The sequence below is a fragment of the Danio aesculapii genome, chromosome 13 (assembly GCF_903798145.1).
Source record: "Danio aesculapii chromosome 13, fDanAes4.1, whole genome shotgun sequence".
Classification (NCBI taxonomy): domain Eukaryota; kingdom Metazoa; phylum Chordata; class Actinopteri; order Cypriniformes; family Danionidae; genus Danio; species Danio aesculapii.
Window position 1 is genome coordinate 28693036 of NC_079447.1, and position 19465 is coordinate 28712500.

The 19465-nt window shown below is 34.9% G+C and overlaps 2 protein-coding genes across 2 annotated transcripts; both read right to left on the bottom strand.

The window, feature by feature from the left end:
- Nucleotides 1-1282: 1282 nt before the first annotated feature.
- On the bottom strand, nucleotides 1283-9309 carry ccsapb (centriole, cilia and spindle-associated protein b). The gene is made up of 4 exons (XM_056471262.1): nucleotides 9155-9309; nucleotides 8175-8516; nucleotides 5298-5587; nucleotides 1283-3067 (listed from the first exon to the last, which is right to left on the bottom strand). Exons 2-4 carry the CDS (start codon nucleotides 8497-8499, stop codon nucleotides 2891-2893), a joined length of 792 nt encoding a protein of 263 aa, XP_056327237.1. The 5' UTR covers nucleotides 8500-8516; nucleotides 9155-9309; the 3' UTR covers nucleotides 1283-2890.
- A 2730-nt stretch (nucleotides 9310-12039) lies between these two features.
- Nucleotides 12040-18142, bottom strand: acta1b (actin alpha 1, skeletal muscle b). The gene is made up of 7 exons (XM_056471186.1): nucleotides 18032-18142; nucleotides 16576-16715; nucleotides 16147-16471; nucleotides 15880-16041; nucleotides 14724-14915; nucleotides 14456-14637; nucleotides 12040-12497 (listed from the first exon to the last, which is right to left on the bottom strand). Exons 2-7 carry the CDS (start codon nucleotides 16702-16704, stop codon nucleotides 12354-12356), a joined length of 1134 nt encoding a protein of 377 aa, XP_056327161.1. The 5' UTR covers nucleotides 16705-16715; nucleotides 18032-18142; the 3' UTR covers nucleotides 12040-12353.
- Between the last annotated feature and the right edge of the window lie 1323 nt (nucleotides 18143-19465).

Genomic DNA, 19465 nt, shown 5'->3' on the forward strand with positions numbered 1-19465 from the left:
AAATCAACATTCAGAAGCTATAATCGATCTAATTTACCTAGTTTTAGTCACCAAACATATTTAGAAATTGAAAGATAATACAATTAAATTCAAGCTAAATATTGCAAACCTAAAAAATTACAACCTACTAAATTTCAACTAAGTTTTTCGTTTTTTTTTTTTTTTTTTTTTTTTTTTTTTTTTTTGCTTCTCTTGATTTTTCCTCTTTTTTTAAATTTGTATTTAATATTTTTCTATAACATACAAATTTGGGTGTACTAGTTTTTGGACCTTTATCGTAAGTAATTTTGTTAGATAAGCTCCAGATTTGGCTTCAATAATGACTAATCTAATGTTTATGCACAAATGTATTATTGTACATCTTCCTATTCAAAATATGAATTTATAAGAGATTTGTAAGGGGTGTACTTGCATATGCTGAGCACTGTACATAGAAAATTGCTTTTATTTACTTTCTCTGAGCTCATCCTAAATTAAGTTGATTTTTTTTCTTCTGTCGAACATGAGATTTTTTTTTTATCTGAATCTGGGGTCTTTGGTGATTCATAAAATACTAAAAAAAAATGGAAAACAATTGAAATATACATTGACAGTTGAAAAGCCCTATTCAGGCTGAACCAATAATACACACTTGATGATACATTGAGATCTTATGAAATGAAAAGTCTGTAAGAAACTGAACAATAATAATTTTAGCACAGACTGATCATCTTTTTATAAATCTTCAATGTATCATCACAGTGCCCCAGGTATTTATTCTGTCATTTTTTGACTCTCAAAGGAGTGCCAGTAAATGTTGGTGATGATTCACAGAGGACCACAGTTTCAGCACTAAACCTTCTTTAAAGTTCTGCTCAAGAAATAAATGCAGCTTCACAAAGAAAACAGACAATGACTGAAAACAGACTTACTTTACAAAGAATTACTTTAATTGAGGAACTTTTCATCACCTACATCTTGGATTGCTTGAGGGAGAGTGAATCAATAGCCAATTGTCATTTTTGGGTGAACTGTGTTTTTTTGTTGTTGCTTCTTTTGTTTTACATAAGCTTCAAAAAGTAAAAAAGAAAGCCAACTAGCCTACTGTGTGATATTGCTCTGAACAATTAAGATCTGATTACAAATTTGACCTAATCAAAAGTACAATTTAGAGTCTGAATGTAAAATCTGTGTTTGTAAAATAAATGTAATTTGTGTCAAACCTACAATCTTATTTTGCTGGACAGTCAAGTATTCCTTAAGAAAAGAAAATCAGTTCAAATGAACAAAGAGGACACTTGCAGACATTTAAACAGTGTTTCTTTGTATTTTTGGCAGGTAGGCAGTATCCAAAACAGCATGTTATAATGAATTTGTGATATACAAATCTGACGTTTAGTGCATTAGGCAGAATAGAGTGTCTTTTTTTAATGGATGGTCTTTATACAAGCTGTCCTCAACTACAAACGAACATGAAAACTACTTTTACATCAATAATATGCATTATAACCCAACACGTTTTTAATTATTTAACACATCAGTAACTTCTGAACAGCATTGTGTTAAGACTAAACATAATGGCACATTTACCACCATTATCTTGGTCCTCATAACGTAAGTGCTTCAAAAACGTCCCATCCCATGTAAACACATATCAGTTTTAGTAACTTTAATACCCTCAAATCCAAATCACACATTAAAATAGATATTCATCCTCATAATGAAGCATTATGGCTTAAACAGTACATTAAAGTCAATCCTATACGTCAGTGTTTCTCGACCACGTTCCTCCTTGACCACCAACTCTGCACATCTCCCAAACCAAACACACCTGATTCAGATCATCAGCTCATTAGCAGATACTGAAAGACCTGTCATGGGTGTGACGGATATAGGAGACATCCAAAACATGCAGTGTTGGTGTTCCTCCAGGAACGTGGTTGAGAAACACTGCTATATATAACACAAGCCGGAACTGACTTTAATGATATGATGTGAGTGGAAATAAGTCAAAATTAGTTCAATAACCTTATATAAATAGTGTACAAATATCCCAGTCTCATCTTTCCCTATTCATAAATTACACAAAATACAACAAGAAATACCTGAGTGCTACTAAAAAACCAAATGACATCAATAAATGGAAACAAATATGCTTGATAAGCAGCTAGACTTGCTTTTGCTGTGTATGATCTCATTCAAACATGATTTGTCATTTTGCTGTGTATGTTTCATGCTTCAGATACCAGTGACTTTTTACATTACATAATGATACTGAACATTACATAATGATATGAATTACTGTTCTGATCTAATACAAGGTGGAACGCACCATTGGTGTAAATGTACAAGTAAAAGCTCATATCAAAAAAAGCAGATATTAATATAATGGATGAATCAAAGTGTTGCTTATTTAACACCACAAATGTTGGCTCAATTGATTTAAGTGAAGTATAAAACAGATTTCTTTACATTTAATCCTAAATGCGAATCGATATAAACACAATGTATCAATAATACACAACATTACAATACACCAATATCGTATTTCTATAATTGTCTGACAATTACTGAACACTTTTGAAGTTGCTGTTTGGCTCAGAGTGTAAAGAGACACTGGTAAACCTCATGGCCTGTACTTTCAAAATCACGCATTAGGGCATGTGATTGTTCGTCCTGCAGCATCAATGAACTGTGTTTTCATGTTTGATATGTACCAGTAAAATGCATCATATCCATGGTGTAAATAAACGCCTGAAACGCCTTGAGTTATAATCTGAGTTTAAATCATTGTAAGTTCCATCGTGGAAGACACCGAGCGAACTGGACCGATGTTCCAGTCATCATGTGGAGCCTGAGAGGTTTAGATGGTCTCGGATGTTTTCAAAAAAAAAAAAGATCTGAATCGGTACTACCGAGAGCGAGCAGAAAAGCAGCGCATGTACTCTGTCATCCAGGGATTGAAATCGGGGATGATTTTATTTCTGCTCTTTTCCAAGTCAGCAGATCTGGCTCTTTGCTTGTCAAATCTCTTCATCTGTTTTTCAACCTCCCGTCTGGTTTTTGCTCGCAGGGCTGACTCGTGGATCTAGACAGAAAGAAAAGCATGACGACGATAAAAAAGGAGCACTTCAAGTCTGTTTGATTTATAAGTTGCAGACTTTTATTTCAGTATGATGACGCATTTTGAACTGAATGAGAATATTGAGGTTTTATTTTTGCGCTCCTGTCATCTTTCACTTGCAGTAAACTAACGGTTGGAGGGGTGTGGCTTAGCATATGAGCAATCGAACTGACATCATCAGAGAAGGACTGCCATACCAGAGTTGAAGCAAATATTTTGATTTTGATTCAAGATTACTACATCAAGAAGGTTTTTCCAGTCGATTAACTTATTCACAGATTTATTGCTCACCTTATGACTAACAATATGCTCTAGAAAAATAATCGTAAATTTTGATTTTATTCAAACTTTAAAGGGATTTAAAATGATAGTTCATGTCTCATCTATTGGAGCTCAAATAAAAATGGATACTAAAAGATCTGTGTTCATGCAATTTATTTTTAAACACTGGATGAACCTTTTTTTTCTTAGTATTTTTTCCACTTTTTAGCTTAAAAAAAGAATTTAATGAACATGCAGTGCCATACCTGACAAAAATCTTGTCGTCAAGTTTTAGGAACAACAAATAATAACTTCTAGTTGACATTTGGTGTCAGAAGTGGCTTATATGAAAGGCAAAGGCCTCTACGCTTACGCTTATTTGACCAAAATAAAACATGATCATGACTCATGATTTTTAATTATTTATTTAGGACAGTAAGGTCTGACTTTGTTTAGACAAAAGTCTTGTCACTTAACAGAAATAATGTACAGTATAGAATATAAAGTCATGCTGCACTGGAAAAAGAATTAATATTGTGTATGACTGCCATAAGCTTGAACGACTGCATCCATACATCTCTGCAATGACTCAAATAACTTATTAATAAAGTCATCTCGAATGACAAAGAAAACATTCTTGCAGGACTCCCAGAGTTCATCAAGATTCTTTGGATTCATCTTTAATCCCTCCTCCTTCATCTTACCTCAGACATGCTCAATAATGTTTATGTCTGGTGATTGGGCTCGCCAATCCTGGAGCACCTTGACCTTCTTTGCTTTGATGTGGAGGCTGGAGTATGATTAGGAGCGCTATCCTGTTGAAGAAAATGGGCAGCACAAATGTCTTGATACCTCAGGCTGTTGATGTTGCCATCCATGCTGAGTGTAACCCCAAACTATAATTTTTCCTTCACCAAACTTGACTGATTTCTGTGAGAATCCTGGGTCTATGCGGGTTCCAATGGGTCTTCTGCAGTATTTGTGATGATCGGGCTGCAGTTCAAGAGATGATTCATCTGAAAAGTCTACCACTATCACTATAAATCTATCACTTTTCCAAATGATCAACTAGAAGTCAAGTTATTATTTGTTGCTCTAACAACTGGGATTGATGACAAGACTTTTGTCAGGTAGTGTACCATACCTGAAACAGAATTGTTTAAATGACCAATAATGACAATTTATTTTTGGGTTGACTGTTTTCTCTATGTTTTTTATCGTTTTATTAACGAGCAAAGCGAAGCACACAATCTGAAAGAGCCATTTATACTAACAATTATTTTACTTTTATTCTATTAGTCTTTGTTTTATTAATTTTCTTACTGGACATAAGCCTTTTGTAATATGCTGTTGCAAAATAATAATATAAACATAAGAACTTTAGTCATTTTACTATTTTCAAATTCTAATCTATTTAATGGTGCTCATTTATATTAGTGAATGCTGAGGCGACCTCTGATGAATAAAGGGAGTAAGCAGAAGGAAAATGAATTAATGAATGATTGAATGAATGATTGAATGAATGATTGAATCAATAGCTTGAAATTTGCAAAGAAATCTGCCACTAAGTGGTGTTTCTATATTTTTAATCTGCAATAATAAAAACTAAACGATTACTTGTTCATCTTAAATTAAAGTTTCTATTTGCACTCACCACCCTATAATATTGTTTATGCAAATGATGCTGATGTAAACGGTTAAATGAGAAATTCTTTACTTTTCTAAGTAAAATAATTATTTATCAGTTCAATTTACTTGCTACTTGCTTAGTTCCACCAAGTAATGTTTCAATAGTTGCAGTAATCAAAACTATCTGAGTAATTGATCTCAAAAGAACTATTTATAAATTTGAAAGTGTTTTTTTCCCCTCTTTATTCTATTATTCATTTTCCAGTTTTTTTGTCCATCAGTTCAAGAAATCACCCCGACTTACCTCTGCGGTTGAAGCTGCAGGACCGACATTATGTGTTTTCTTTAAAGCCATGTCAGTCTGCTTCTCTCCTGCTCCATACAGGGCAAAGGGGTGACGGTTCTCTTTGTCGGGGTCTTTGGGGGCCTGAGGTTTGACCTTTGATCTTGTGTACTTGTGTGAAGAGCGGAGTTTGCTCTTTGGCGTGTTCTGGATCTGTGTGTCAGTGTCTGGGTTGACAGCAGGAGAGCGTTCTCTGTCTCGTTCTTCCTGTCCTTCTGGATGAGCCACCTCAGCATCACAGGGAACTAAATCTGTTGATGGAAGACAGAGAGATCAGTGTTGATTTGGAATTACTCTGGTTTAAAAGGGTTTGGAGTCATTTTAGTTAAGTAGCCCAGACTGTTGTGCCTTGATGCCTTGCTATGATGTTTTGAGAATTACTTTTCTAATTATGATCAATTGTCCTGATGTAAATAATTAATTAAGAAAAATGCACTCTAGTCTATTATCAATTTTAGTATCAACATCAGTGGGATGAATATAAACAAAATATTGTCATACATTTGCCAAGTACTTATTGCATAATAGCTGTAAAATAAATTAAAAAATTATGATTTTTGTTATTACAACCACAAATACACAAGTATTACAATAAAAAAAAATGTTTTAGAACATTTAGAACATCTTTTTTCTCTGACAAGCATAAAATGTTTCTATTCTCATTAATATTATTTAAAATATTTCAGTGCAATAAACATAGAAATATTCGAATATTTTTAAAAAATTATAATTTACATTACACTTAAATAATGTCACAACGGCACAAATAAAATTCACCAGCACTCAATATGACACTCAAGTATTATTTATTATAAAAGAATTCAAAACAATAGTAGCAGTTGTAAACTGCAGAATGTGACTATTATCGCGACTCCAAACCATTATTATATTTTATATATTTAATACAATATATTATTTATTAGATTGTTTCTTATTACACTGTAAACCCTGCTGTTGTCATAACTAAATATATTAAGTTATTAATATAACTTGACTACTTAAAATACCAAGTTTTGGCATCAAAACTTAAACAGGTGTGTTTAATTTGCTTATTAGGCAACAAAAAAACTTTTAATTAATATTTTAAGTTTTCTGACGATTCACCATGTCTCTGTTTAAAATGATTGGTTGCGTTTGAGATTCTGCCTTTACAACCTCACTGAGTAGTAGATATATGTTATAGGACACAAGGTGGTCATTTTGCTTGTGATGCTGAATTTTGCTGAAGCACAGCAGGACAGAGGCACCTGAACCCATCTGACGAAAGAGAAAAGTTTAATTAGTAAGTAGATATTTAAATGGTTATACATTTTTCTTAATTGATATACAGCAGGGGTGACATGGTGGCGCAGTGGGTAGAGCTGTCGCCTCACACCAAGAAGGTCGCTGGTTTTAGTCCAGGCTGGGTCAGTAGGCCTTTCTGTGTGGAGTTTCTGTGTGTGTGTGTGTGTGTGTGTCTGTCCGTCCGTCCGTTCGTCCCCTGGTCCTGTAGGTTGGGGGTTAAGCATTGGGCTAATGACCAACCTCAGAAAAATTTGATGTTACAAAACACCAACATGTTGCGGCTAAATATCAACTTTGATATAAATTACCCTGAAAGTAGGTAAAGAATATAAAAGCTGAAAATGTGGAAGTTTAGTCTATAAGCCATTTTAAGTTATTTGTACTTTTTCATTCATTCATTTTCATCAACTTTTCCGGGGCCGGGTCGCAGGGGCAGCAGTCTTAGGAGAGAACCCCAGACTACTCTCTCCCCTGACACTTCCTCCAGCTCCTCCGGGAAGAGTCTGAGGCGTTCCCAGGCCAGCTGAGAGACATAGTCCCTCCAGTGTGTCCTGGGTCTTACCTGTGGCCTCCTCCTGGTGGGACATACCTGCCAGCCACCTCAGCTGACAAATTCTCTCGATGTGGAGGAGCAGCGGCTCTACTCCGAGCTCCTCCCAGGTGACAGAGCTCCTCACCCTATCCATAAGGGTGCGCCCTGCCACTCTGCGAAGAAAATTAATTTTGGCCGCTTGTATCAGAGATCTTTTCGTTCATGACCCAAAGCTCATGACCATAGGTGAGAGCAGGAACGTAGATTAACCGGTAAATCGAAAGCTTTGCCTTTCGGCTCAGCTCCTTCTTTACCAAAATGGACCAGTACATCAACCGGATTACTGCTGCCGCTGCAACAATCTGCCTGTCAATCTCACGTTCCATCCTTCCCTCTCTCGTGAACAAAACCCCAAGATACTTGAACTCCTCCACCTGAAGTAAGGACTTTCCTCCAACCTTAATTCAATGAAGAGACCTCATTTGGTCAACTCAATTAATTGAGATGTCAATTTCCCATTACTCAAACAAACAGGGAATCCCTTTCCTTAGATCATTTGAGTAGTCTCAACTTATTCGGGTTTACAGTGTACATGTTTCACTTTTTGTATTTTATTTCACTTTTCTATAATAGCAAGTTTTCCATATTTATACATTTTACAGCTTTATTAAAATTTAAAACATTTTAATTATAATATTTAGCAATAAAAACAATATAAATATTTAATGTCTTTGTAGCTGTAATGTCATATTATTACAATTAATATGTTTAATTAAACCATTTAAAATATATTTTTCCACACACAAATGTTTTGTAACAAAAATAAATATGAAAATCTTTTTATTTTAATAATTGAAAGGTACTAATAGATAAACATTAACACACCCTAACGCATATACATTATACTTTATTTTAGCACTTTAAAACTAACTACATTTAAGTTGTCAATAACAACGCTGTAATAAACAGTGTATAACACAAAAGATAAGCTGACAGACAGTCTGTGTGTCAGCAGCACTCACTGGTCTCTGCATGCTCTCTCTCCTGCACTTCTGTGGCCTGTGTTTCAGCTTCAGCTGCTGGTTCTGGAGTCACACAAGCAGATCGCTCAGGTTTCTCATCAAGGGTCTTCAGAGGTTCAACTTTATTCCGACTCAGAGGTGTAGATTTACCACTGGAGGCCGTCTCGCTCCCCCATTCCCCCCAAAACCACGGCTTGTGCGCCTGCTCCAGCAGCCGCCTTGACAGTCTGTATTTCAGCAAATCCTCATAACACTTTGCGTAAGTGTCCCATTTCGGGTCTTTAAATTTCTTCATGTATTCCGACCTAATTCGCTTGGTCACCATATTTCACTGTCGTCCGACTGCAGAGGAAAAACAGAGAAATGTTACATTGTAGAGAAGTAACAAGGTAATTACGCAAGTCTATTCCGGATCCGCCCCATCTCTCGCGCCAGACATTTAAACCAAATTGTTATGGCAACAGAATTGTAATATGCAAACGAAAGCCAATCGCTGGCCCGCTGTGAGTCTGCACGCTGCCTCCTTGGAAACGCCTACTTAAACCATGGCGTCACCTCAGGGGTCTCTGAACCGCTTAACGCATTTGCATATTAGGGTTTAGAAGGTGAGGACAAACATGACCGCACTTATAAATTTCACTAAAAACAAAACGCACGAATTATGAGAGATTGTTATAGGTGTCATAATAATGCATTGCCATCGACAGAACGACTGAACAAAAAACCGAAAGAGCTTGTCTTTGCATACTGCAAGTAGCGAATGTTCAATATCAGTGTTTGACACAAAGTCCTCGTTATCTAAATGCAAACAAAAGTCGTGCGGTTTTGTGGTTACATTACATTACATTACGCAGCTGCTACGTCGTCGAGTGGTGTTTAAAGCGAATGTTCACGTGACAGCAGTCGGTAGAGGCAAAGTGAATGAAGAATGGCGTCATAAACATCTGTCAATACTCATTTTCGATCATAAATTCACTTACCGTTTTGATTAAGGCAGGGACGAGAAGGTAAACAGATGGCGCTTGGTGTCTGCAGACGTCAGGCTTGCGTTGTAAAAACACGGTTGTAGCTCCGCCCTGTGGTGAAGACGCTGGAAATCACTCGAAGGCATCAACAGGTGTTGTTTTACAGGGTAAAAACTGCGTTGGGGGCTCAAAGAAAAAGGTTTGGACTAAAAAGTGATGTTTCTTTGTGTGTTTATAAATGTGAAGTGCATGTTAAGTATTTTCAACAGATCTGTGAAAGTAACAATAGCGACAGTTTTACAAATGTTCCACACACACATCTCACAGACCAAAAGAGATATAAGGATACACGTAGTATAGCTTGTTTACAGTTTATATATATATTTGCTTTTAATCGAATGTGTCCATTTTTTGCTGAGCATAAACATTCATTTTTACTAAAATTTACTGAAGGCACTTCATTGATTCATTTTCCTAGTCCCTTTATTAATATGGAGTCGCCAGAGCAGAATGAACCGCCAACTTATCCAGCGTATGTTTTACACAGCAGATCCCCTTCCAGCTGCAATCCTGGGAAAACATCCATACACACTCATTCACACACATACACTACAACCAATTTAGTTTTATTCAATTCACCTATGTTGTATGTCTTAGGAAAACCAGAGCACCCGGAGGAAACCCATGAGAACTGGGGGGGAATATTCGAACCAGCTACCTTCCTGCTCTGAGGGGACAGTGCTTACCACTGAGCCACCGTGTCACCCCAGAAGGCACTTATTAAAATGTAATTTACTGAAACTGTTGTTTATATACACCAAATAATCTTGTCAGGCATATTTAGAAGAGGAATTTGATGACATATTAATATATTCTATTTAAGGATCACAGTTCAGCCCCAATTTGAAAGTAAATTAAATATTTTTACTTTGCCACTGTCCTTCAAACCACTAGGACACATCTGTATATTTGCATGGGTTATGCTGATTTTTCTATATTTTGATATTGTATGTACACAAAGTTATTTAAAACATTAGACATTTACTTATAATCATAAAGTCATTTTACTATAATTCTATAGTAATAGGTGACGCAGTGGGGCAGTAGGTAGTAGTGTCGCCTCACAGCAAGAAGGTCGCTGGTTCGAGCCTCGGCTGGGTCAGTTAGCGTTTCTATGTGGAGTTTGTATGTTCTCCCTGCGTTCGCGTGGGTTTCCTCCGGGTGCTCCGGTTTCCCCCACAGTCCAAAGACATGCGGATAGTGGATGAGTGTGTATGGATGTTTCCCAGAGATGGGTTGCAGCTAGAAGGGCATCCGCTGCGTAAAACATATGCTGGATAAGTTGGCAGTTCATTCCGCTGTGGCAACCCCGATTAATAAAGGGACTAAGCCGAAAAGAAAATGAATGAATGAATGTATAGTAATATTATTTACTTCATAATTATATAAATGAAACATGCTTTGTTAAAAATGTCAAACTAAAATGGTGTTTCTGCAATGTTGCAAGATGTTAACAGCAACATACATGACAAAACCAGACCAAAACCTGTTTGCTCAAAAGTTAAACAAAAAATTGCTTTCAAGCCAATTCAAAGAATCACATTTGAGTCTGATCTCAAATAATTTGAACCATGCATGTTTAGATTTATGATTTTTTTTTTTTGGCCTTTAATTCAAAATGAATATCTGAAAGAAATAATGTGTCTTTATCAGAAAAAAACTAATTATAATAATTATTTCAATGAAATTAATTTAGAGTTATTTGATTACTCACTCTGCTTAGGTTACAACTTAACCAGGAGGCAAATGCAGCACATTGCAGTGAGGTCAGATGGAGGTCAACGTTCAGTATTTTTAGAATTACTTGAAAACTATTTTAGAAACATGAGTTAAATGATCATGGGTCAAAGATATTTTCTGCATCAAATAAAACACAAAAGTGATTTTATATCAGGGTTTCTACAGGTTTTAGCAAGTCAAATTTAAGACTTTTTAAGACCTTTTAAGGATTATTTTAAGACCATAATGAATGAAATTTCAGACTTACACAAGGCTTAACACTAAAGATTTTTTAAATGGCCAGGTTAAAACTTAAAAAAAAAAACCCATTATAAACAAATGTGATTGTAAGGAAGATAATTAAACCATATTAATAAGTAAATAGAGTTAATAAATAAACGTTTCTTAAAACCTTTTATTGAAAGATGTTGTTAGTGATTGGATGGGTTTTGGCCCAATTGGCTATAGCTTTACATGGGCATAGGAAAATTAAAACCTGTTTATACCCATTTAAAATGATTTAAGACCAACAACACAATATTTTAGTGGATTTAAAACTTTTTAAGGCCTAAAATTTGCCTTTTGAAATTTAAGACATTTTAAGACTTTTAGACCCTGTAGATACCCTGTATATAAATGGAAAGCACATTGAACACAAGGGTCTAATTTAATATTTCAAATTATTTATCTGAAAATGAAATGCCTAAATATATGTGAAATAACACTCCATGTTCAGCATATCAGTTATATTTATATTTAAAAGAAACAATGCACTTATAACTTGTACTTCTTTTAATATATAAAAAAATAGGTAAGCAGTGTTTGTGGCTGCACTGTGATCCTTAAACAGACTCATTTAATAAATCGCCAGTTTGACTGTATAAATGACTGTAACACTGAATGATATTTTAGTGGATGTCTTCAGAAAATCATGATAAAAATGATTTAATTTGAAGTATTTTTTTTCTGGGATAAGCTGACCATAGCATATTTAATTTTGTGAACTAAATTACTTATTTTGATTTAATTTTAGCTATTTGTTATTAAAAAATATAAAAAACATACTTTTTTCTAATTCGAGAGCAACAATTTCTCTTTCAGAAACACTCATTGAAAAAAAGTTTTTTTTCAATCTGAACAATTTATTAACACATATGCGTCACAAAAATCAAAATGATGGACTTTAATAAATTAATGACTATTTATGTACAGATTACAGTCTCATGATGGATATCATGGTTTAATGGTCTTCTGGATGTTGAGTGTGTGATTGATTGCTTGGACAGTGCTGGTCCTGCCTCGTCCTGTTCCTGCTTGTTACTCAAGGGTATGTTCATCGAGTAACTTGTGTAAATCTGTCCCAAAGCTGTCCCATAATTCTGAATGTATTCTCCATTATTGTATGATCCACAGTAGACAGATGCAGCTGATGAATTTAGAAGCACTTGCGGTGGACAATGCTGGGACCTGCCTCATCGTACTCCTGCTTGGTGATCCACATCTGCTGGAAGGTGGACAGGGAAGCCAAGATGGAGCCACCGATCCATACGGAGTATTTACGCTCAGGTGGGGCGATGATCTGGGAGGGGAAAAAGAGAAGCATGAGCAGGTTAGTTGTTATATCAATGAGGAACGTAAACATGTTTATATTAGAACTTCCAGAATTCTATAATAAGACTGTGCTAAATGTCATTTTCAGGTCATTTTTATATTTAAAGCTTCTAAACTTTGAAATCCTGTCTTTATATTTGACAATTTCATATTTAATTGTGTAATCGCTTATTGTCCAACAATTGAGAGAAAGGAAAAGTTTTTTTAAATGTTGTAAAAATGTTGTGTAAAAGATAAGAAAAGATATTGTGTAAATGCCAAGAAATATGCTTTAAAGTTGAATATTTCAATAGATAAAAACAAGTAGTGAATTTATTTGTAAATATAATAATATTTATAATAATCACCCTCATTTTATAATATGTAAATCATATAAAACATGTAACATTCTATATGACACTCTGGAGATATTACAGGGTGTCCGCGGGGTCTTAAATTATAAAAAACTAAATTTTGGGCCTTAAAAAGTCTTAAATTCATAAAAATATTGTGCTGTAGGTCTTAAATAATTTTTAAAAAGTCTTCATTTTCATCTGTCCAACTAAAGCTACACAGTCGGATCAACACACAATCAATAATCAACAATCCATCTAAATAAAATTTGATTTTATTGCAAAGAGATAAACTCACAACCGCTTTTAGACATTTTTACAGAAAAGTCTAAATTTAATTTCTAATCAGGAAAAGAAAACTATAAACAATTACACAATTCCTTAGGACAATAACGGCAATATATGCCTTTAAATGAACTTCTATTTATACAAAAACTATTTACAGAAGTAATGGAGGGTGGACATAATATTTATGAATAGGCATGAAACTTAAGGTTTTATAACAGAAATGTATTCGGTTAAAAAATGTTGAAAAAAATATTGACATTTAAATATGTGGCTTTGAAATTACATTTAGATTTAACTTTTTTTTTTGGCAAGCAAAAACAAATTCCATTGGCTCAATTGGGCGATTTAAAAAAATTCGAAGTGTTTAGCTTCGTATAAGTCTAAAATTTCATTCATAATGCTCTTAAAAGGGTTATAAAAAGTCCTAAATTTGACTTGATGAAAACTGCAGAAACAATCCTATGCAGCCACAACTGAAATCAAATTCATCAATAAACTGATCTATTCGGTTTGGAGCATTATTAACAAATATTAGCACACTAAACTGATACTCTAATGCAGTGTTTCCCAACCCTGTTCCTGGAGGCACACTAACAGTACATATTTTCGGTGTTTCTCTTATCTGACCCATTAACTTCAGGTTTTGGAGCCTCTTCTGATGTTCTGATGAGTTGATTCAGGTGTTTTTGATTAGGGAGAGGTTGAAAATGTATACTGTTGGTGTGCCTTCAGGAACGGGGTTGAGAAACACTGCTCTAATGAATCAGAGCATGTATTAGATCAGTGTTTCCCAACCCTGTTCCCGAAGGCACACCAACAGTACACATTTTAAACCTCTCCTCAATCAAACACACCTGAATCAAGTCATCAGAACCTTAGAAGAGACTCTAAAACCTGAAATGAATGGTTCAGATAAGGGAGACATCCAAAACACGTACTGTTGGTGTGCCTCCAGGAACAGGGTTGGGAAACACAGTATTAGATAACAAACAACCCCACAATAATCTGCTAACGTAACTAATTACAGATGCTAATTTGAAGTGGAATAATATTTTGTTATATTTTATAAAATAAAAACATTTCAATGAACAGTAAAACAGTTATGGATGCTCACAAAAATATATAAGGTGTATCTATTTGATGTAGAAATACTCTTGTGTGTTTTTGTAATTTTAATAAAAAAACAATGCTAGAATAAAATATACGCACATGTAAGAACGTTATATGTGTTTTATTTCAATGTGAAAACTGTAAAAATGTCTGGCTTGGTAGTTTTGTGTTAAAAGCACAAGGATAAATGCATTACCTTGATCTTCATTGTGCTGGGGGCCAGAGCGGTGATCTCCTTCTGCATACGGTCAGCAATACCTGGGTACATGGTGGTACCACCAGACAAGACATTGTTGGCATACAGATCCTTCCTGATGTCAATGTCGCACTTCATGATGCTGTTGTAGGCGGTTTCATGGATGCCAGCAGACTCCATACCTGTTCACAAACACTGTGTTAATGAAATGGTATAGCTCTAAAGAAAAAAACAAACAGATGTATGAGTAAGGTTTTTCTTTACACACCAATGAAGGAAGGCTGGAAGAGGGTCTCTGGGCAGCGGAAACGCTCATTTCCAATGGTGATGACCTGGCCGTCGGGCAGCTCATAGCTCTTCTCCAGGGAGGAGGAAGAGGCAGCGGTGGCCATCTCATTCTCAAAGTCCAGAGCCACATAGCACAGCTTCTCCTTGATGTCACGCACAATCTCACGCTCAGCTGGAAAACAAAGGTGTGGGTCAGCCAATTGACAACATAACACATGTTACAAAATCATATAAGTCTACAAGTAGTCTAGGAAGCAGACTTATGATAGGCTAATGATAATTTTAATGAGAGATAGATAGATAGATAGATAGATAGATAGATAGATAGATAGATAGATAGATAGATAGATAGATTGATTGATTGATTGATTGATTGATTGATTGATTGATTGATTGATTGATTGATTGATTGATTGATTGATTGATTGCCTGCCTGCCTGCCTGCCTGCCTGCCTTGGGATATATTTAAAAAAGAAAAAAAATTCAAAGGGGGGCTAATAATTCTGATTTCAACTGGATATTATTAATGATAGCCGATACTTGGCCTGTAAAAAATTAGCTATTTTGTCTAATAAAATTTTAAATAATAATAATATTTGGCTACATTTGTTATTTTAAATGTTATAAATAAAGTTAGGCATCAGGGAATTATGATGAAATGTATGGAAAATCCATTTTCATTTTGAGTTTTGCTAAAGATTACATTTAACAGTGCATATACTATTGAAAAACTACTTAAAAATAATTTAGGATCAACTTTAACTCCGTTTTAGATGACATCAAAGACTATGAAAAAAACACGAAAATATTGGCCAAAATACAATACTGTTCAAAACTTTAGGTAGGTTTTTATTGAAATATAAAAATATAAAAAAAGAGAGCTACAATAAAAATATTATTACTAAAATAATTTAAAATAACTGCAATAATTTCAGAATTCTTTAAAGAGAAAGTTGCAAAAGAATTTATTTGAATTAACATTAAATGTTTTGTTTCAGTGTTTTGGTCCATTTAATCGATCCTTACTGAATAAGATGTGTGTTTTTATTTAGAAAAGAATATGCATTAACATTTTATATGATAAATAAAACAACAACATCACTGCAGATAATAAAGAAATGACTGAAAATTCCTACCGGTTGTGACGAAAGAATAACCGCGCTCAGTCAAGATCTTCATGAGGTAGTCGGTCAGATCACGACCAGCCAGATCCAAACGCATGATGGCGTGTGGCAGAGCATAACCCTCATAGATGGGGACATTGTGGGACACACCATCACCAGAGTCCAGCACAATACCTTAAATACAAAATAAAAAATGGTCAGAATCCAGTAAAGCACATTAGGTCTTACCCATATATATTATCAGCATTTTATATTTTAGATGTTAAAGTAACCTCTCACCAGTGGTACGGCCAGAAGCGTAGAGGGACAGCACAGCCTGAATAGCCACATACATGGCTGGGACGTTGAAGGTCTCAAACATGATCTGTGTCATCTTCTCACGGTTAGCCTTGGGGTTGAGAGGGGCCTCAGTGAGCAGAGTTGGGTGCTCTTCAGGGGCGACGCGGAGCTCATTGTAGAAGGTGTGGTGCCAGATCTTCTCCATGTCGTCCCAATTGGTAATGATGCCGTGCTCGATGGGGTACTTCAGGGTGAGGATACCCCTCTTGCTCTGAGCTTCATCTCCTACGTATGAGTCCTTCTGACCCATACCCACCATGACACCCTGCAAGAAAAAAATTGGCATTGTAAGAATATTTAGATTAAGCTTAATCATTTAATCTCATTTAGATTAATCATGTTGAAGGGGAAAAATGCAACTGAACATACCTGGTGACGGGGGCGACCAACGATGGAGGGGAAGACGGCTCTGGGGGCGTCATCACCGGCAAAGCCAGCCTTCACCAGGCCGGAACCGTTGTCGCACACAAGGGCGGTAGTCTCGTCGTCGTCACACATCTTGATGTATTCTAAAAGGCAAGATACTGTATCAGTACACTGTCAGGCAAATTTGTAACACTTTTTTTGGTTGGGCAAATATGTGTCTTTGTGTTTCAGCTACTTATGCTTGGATTTAGGGCACGTTTTTAAAAATTATCTGAAAAATTATTATTTGTTTTTAATGAAATATTTTTATTAAATAATAAATGAATATAAAAAGATCTTGTAGAGTTGTTTTTTCTGGGTTAACAAATTGATATTGAGCAGTATTGGATTAGGTGCAGTTGTATGCAAAGATATTGAGTTAAGACTGAAAAGTGATTCTACTGTGATGCAAGTCACCTTTCAAATTCATCTTAGTTTCCATCCATTTAACTTGTCAAAATATTTTCTATCTTTTGTACTTGTGTTTTGAGTCAGTTTCATGACTCATTTTAAGTTAAAGTTTCTTAATGATTATTATTCATTAGTAATGAAAAGTGAATGACTGCATATATGAAGTAAAAATTATTCTACAGCAACACACTCATCAGTTTATACTTGTTTTAACATTTGAATTGAACCTTTGCTTCAATCCACTTGTGATAATATTTTGTACTTCTGTATCTTTTATGCTTTATGAATTACTTTCAAGACTCAATTTATGAGTCAAACTAATTTATTCATTTATTTTATTAAAGTACATAATTATAAAGAGGTTAAAACTGCATATTCACTACATAGATGTAATTATGAGGTGAAAATTGTTTACATTTTAACTCTAAATTAGTATTAGTACACTGTAAAAAATATATGAACAATTAGTCATGACATCATATGTTTTTAGTTCATTGTCACTTATTAAACTAAGTTAATCATGTTCTAACTTAAAAATAATAATAATAATTAATAAGTTTTGCAAGTGGTTTTAAGTCAGTTTAACATAATATAAGTTCAATGGACTTATAGATTTAATTTGATTCAGCTGAAAAGTTTTAACGCAACCAGCATTTTGATTAGTGTAGTAAATAATAGTAAATGAGTAAGTATTCTTTAGAGTCTACTTTACAGTTTATAAGTAAATTAAGGATGACTGACTGAGTATAATGAGAAAGAAGCCTTAGCTGACAAACCTGTTATCCTAAAATATGATTATTAAGTAAACTAACAACACTGCCAACGACAACTTAAAAAAAACTATTATACATGCTTTTAAATAATGGATTAATGAAAACTATCATTTATTCCAGATAACCGTGTAATCCTGTAAGCCTACTGTCACCAAATAAACAAGTTTAACTTGCCTTAAATTAAATAGTCAACGTAACTACCAAATACCAGTATGGGTTTAACTAAGTCCTCTTACCTTTCTCTGCTGAAGCTCAGTGCAGAACAACCGCTGGTGGATCCAGTCACAAACTGCCTGAGGCACCGGCACTTTATATACTCACCGCGTTTGTCGCCATGTGTACTATTGAGGATATCTGTATGTTCAGTTGGAGTTTTTCCTCATTCTTCAACCATATTAGGCACTGGCAGGGTAAGTGAGGGGTGATTTCCTAGAGAAGCGGCGTGTCTCCCTCTATCCCGCAGGGTCATAGTGAGCAGGACTGTCCATTTATGGTTTGACAGTCATCACTGCAGGCCTAAGTGTGACCTGTATATGGAGCTGGGCGGTGCTGAGACCAACACCAGCCTTCTCCACATGGTGCTCCTCCGTATTAGTGTATTATATCTGTAAGAGAGTACGCTTTGTTCATAAACAGTTTGATGTAATAATGTTACAGAAGTAGATTCTGAATGAAATCTCCATCAACGAGATTTAAATGATGATTTCAATGATGAAAATGTTGACATTTTTAAATAGTTATTTTGTTAGGTAAGACGTTAATAAATGTACATTAATTAATGTCTATGTTAACACTGTATGAACAATGCTGTAAAAAGCCTTCACAAATAAACACACATCGTAAAGGAAGTCATGTAAATGAATTGTGTGGGTAGTCTGAATTTTAAGACGTGCGTTTTCTATTTTAGACACTTGAGAAAATTTGTAGGCTACCATCTGTTCGCTGCTCATTTACTGCCAGTTTTCCAGGCAGATTTACTGGATGGTGTTTATGATATTTTATTTTTATTTATCTTTTTCTGTCTCTATACACTAAATACAAATTCAGAATAGTTGATGACATATTAAAAGAATAAGGATCACTGTGCAGCCTTAAAATATAAATTTATTGTCAATTTACATCTTTAAATCTCTGTTGCTATGTACTTCAAACCACTAGATTTAACAGTTTGTTTTAATTCCTGTTATCTATCACTGTGATTATTCCTGAAAACCATAATAGGTATTTATGGGTGGAATGCAACCCAGATGATGATAACACACTGAAGGGCCCCTGGATCACCTTATCAAGGCAAGGGACTCGGCTTCCACCTTCTGCCTGCCATAAAAGACACGCAAGTGGCTCCCCTGTTTATACATATATGGTTTTATTGTGGATTTATACTATGGGCATGTTGTGATCATTGTAATTTCATTGGACTTGTTTTTATATCACATGATTACTAATAAAGGAGTTGTAACAATAGATCATAGGCTAACAAGAGTGATTAAGAATCAGACTATTGGAGTTTGCTGAGATTTTTGCACCATTTAAAATTAAATTGAATATGAATACTTATGGATTGAACTATTATTTCTGTCATGTGTTGACATTTTACTTTCTAAGCATTAAGGTAGACACTGTAGTTGTATTTATTATGCTTTCTATATATTTAAAATCACTCATTCACA

Excerpts from the sequence above, each read along its gene's own strand:
- acta1b (XM_056471186.1), bottom strand. The coding sequence starts at position 16,704 with ATGTGTGACGACGACGAGACTACCGCCCTTGTGTGCGACAACGGTTCC. Across the intron at positions 16,472-16,575 it reads TTGGTCGCCCCCGTCACCAG|GGTGTCATGGTGGGTATGGG; the intron begins GTATGTTCAGTT and ends TTTTTCTTGCAG. Across the intron at positions 14,916-15,879 it reads TTATTCTTTCGTCACAACCG|CTGAGCGTGAGATTGTGCGT; the intron begins GTAGGAATTTTC and ends TTTGTTTTCCAG.
- ccsapb (XM_056471262.1), bottom strand. The coding sequence starts at position 8,499 with ATGGTGACCAAGCGAATTAGGTCGGAATACATGAAGAAATTTAAAGAC. Across the intron at positions 5,588-8,174 it reads GAGAGAGCATGCAGAGACCA|ATTTAGTTCCCTGTGATGCT; the intron begins GTGAGTGCTGCT and ends TTCCATCAACAG. Across the intron at positions 3,068-5,297 it reads CTGCAGCTTCAACCGCAGAG|ATCCACGAGTCAGCCCTGCG; the intron begins GTAAGTCGGGGT and ends CTTTCTGTCTAG.